The 518-nt window shown below is 39.0% G+C and overlaps 1 protein-coding gene across 22 annotated transcripts in view; it reads left to right on the forward strand.

Annotated features, from left to right (window-relative positions):
* Positions 1-439: 439 nt before the first annotated feature.
* celf5a (cugbp, Elav-like family member 5a) overlaps positions 440-518 on the forward strand; it is a 167,558-nt gene continuing 167,479 nt past the window's right edge. For 20 of the 22 annotated variants that reach the window (XM_076276910.1, XM_076276976.1, XM_076276924.1 and 17 more), the window contains exon 1: positions 485-518. This exon is cut by the window's right edge and continues 333 nt beyond it. In XM_076276910.1, the coding sequence (XP_076133025.1) occupies positions 485-518 (34 nt within the window). The other 2 variants (XM_076277040.1, XM_076277050.1) reach the window with 1 other exon arrangement.

The raw sequence follows: 518 nt of genomic DNA on the forward strand, positions 1-518 counted from the left end.
TAAAGAGTAATCAAATAAGTAAGTAAAGTAAGAGTAAGTAAGAGTAAGTAAATAAATATTAAGTAAGAGTAAGTAAGAGTAAGTAAATAAATATTAAAAAATCATCATCATCATCATCATCATCATCATCATAATCAACAATAAAAACCATAATAATAGTAATGATAATAGTGAGTATTTATGTTGCAATCAAAATGTGTTCCAAAATCCAAAATCGTACAAAACATTTGTTGTCATCACTGTAGGCCCACCGCCAGTTGGTGTCGCACGAGAGCAGCTAACGGAGCACTTCCTCCCCAACCCCCCTTTTCATTGTGTGTGTAGTGTGTGTCTTTGTGTGTGTGTGTGTGTGCGTGTGTGTGCTAGTATAGTGAGTGTCGGCTAGAAAGTGAGCCTGGCTTTCCAGCTGAGTGCTTGCTCTCACAGTGTGTGTGTGTGTGTGTGTTGTCATTATTATTATCCAGTCTGCTCCCAGCAGCTCAGAATGGCCAGATTCACTCCGACTGAAACCAGAAGGC

This window comes from Alosa pseudoharengus, unplaced genomic scaffold (assembly GCF_046254945.1).
Source record: "Alosa pseudoharengus isolate Yale_2024_CS ecotype anadromous, Long Island Sound unplaced genomic scaffold, YU_APseudo_1.1 YU_APseudo_1.1_scf_11, whole genome shotgun sequence".
In the NCBI taxonomy this organism is placed as follows: domain Eukaryota; kingdom Metazoa; phylum Chordata; class Actinopteri; order Clupeiformes; family Clupeidae; genus Alosa; species Alosa pseudoharengus.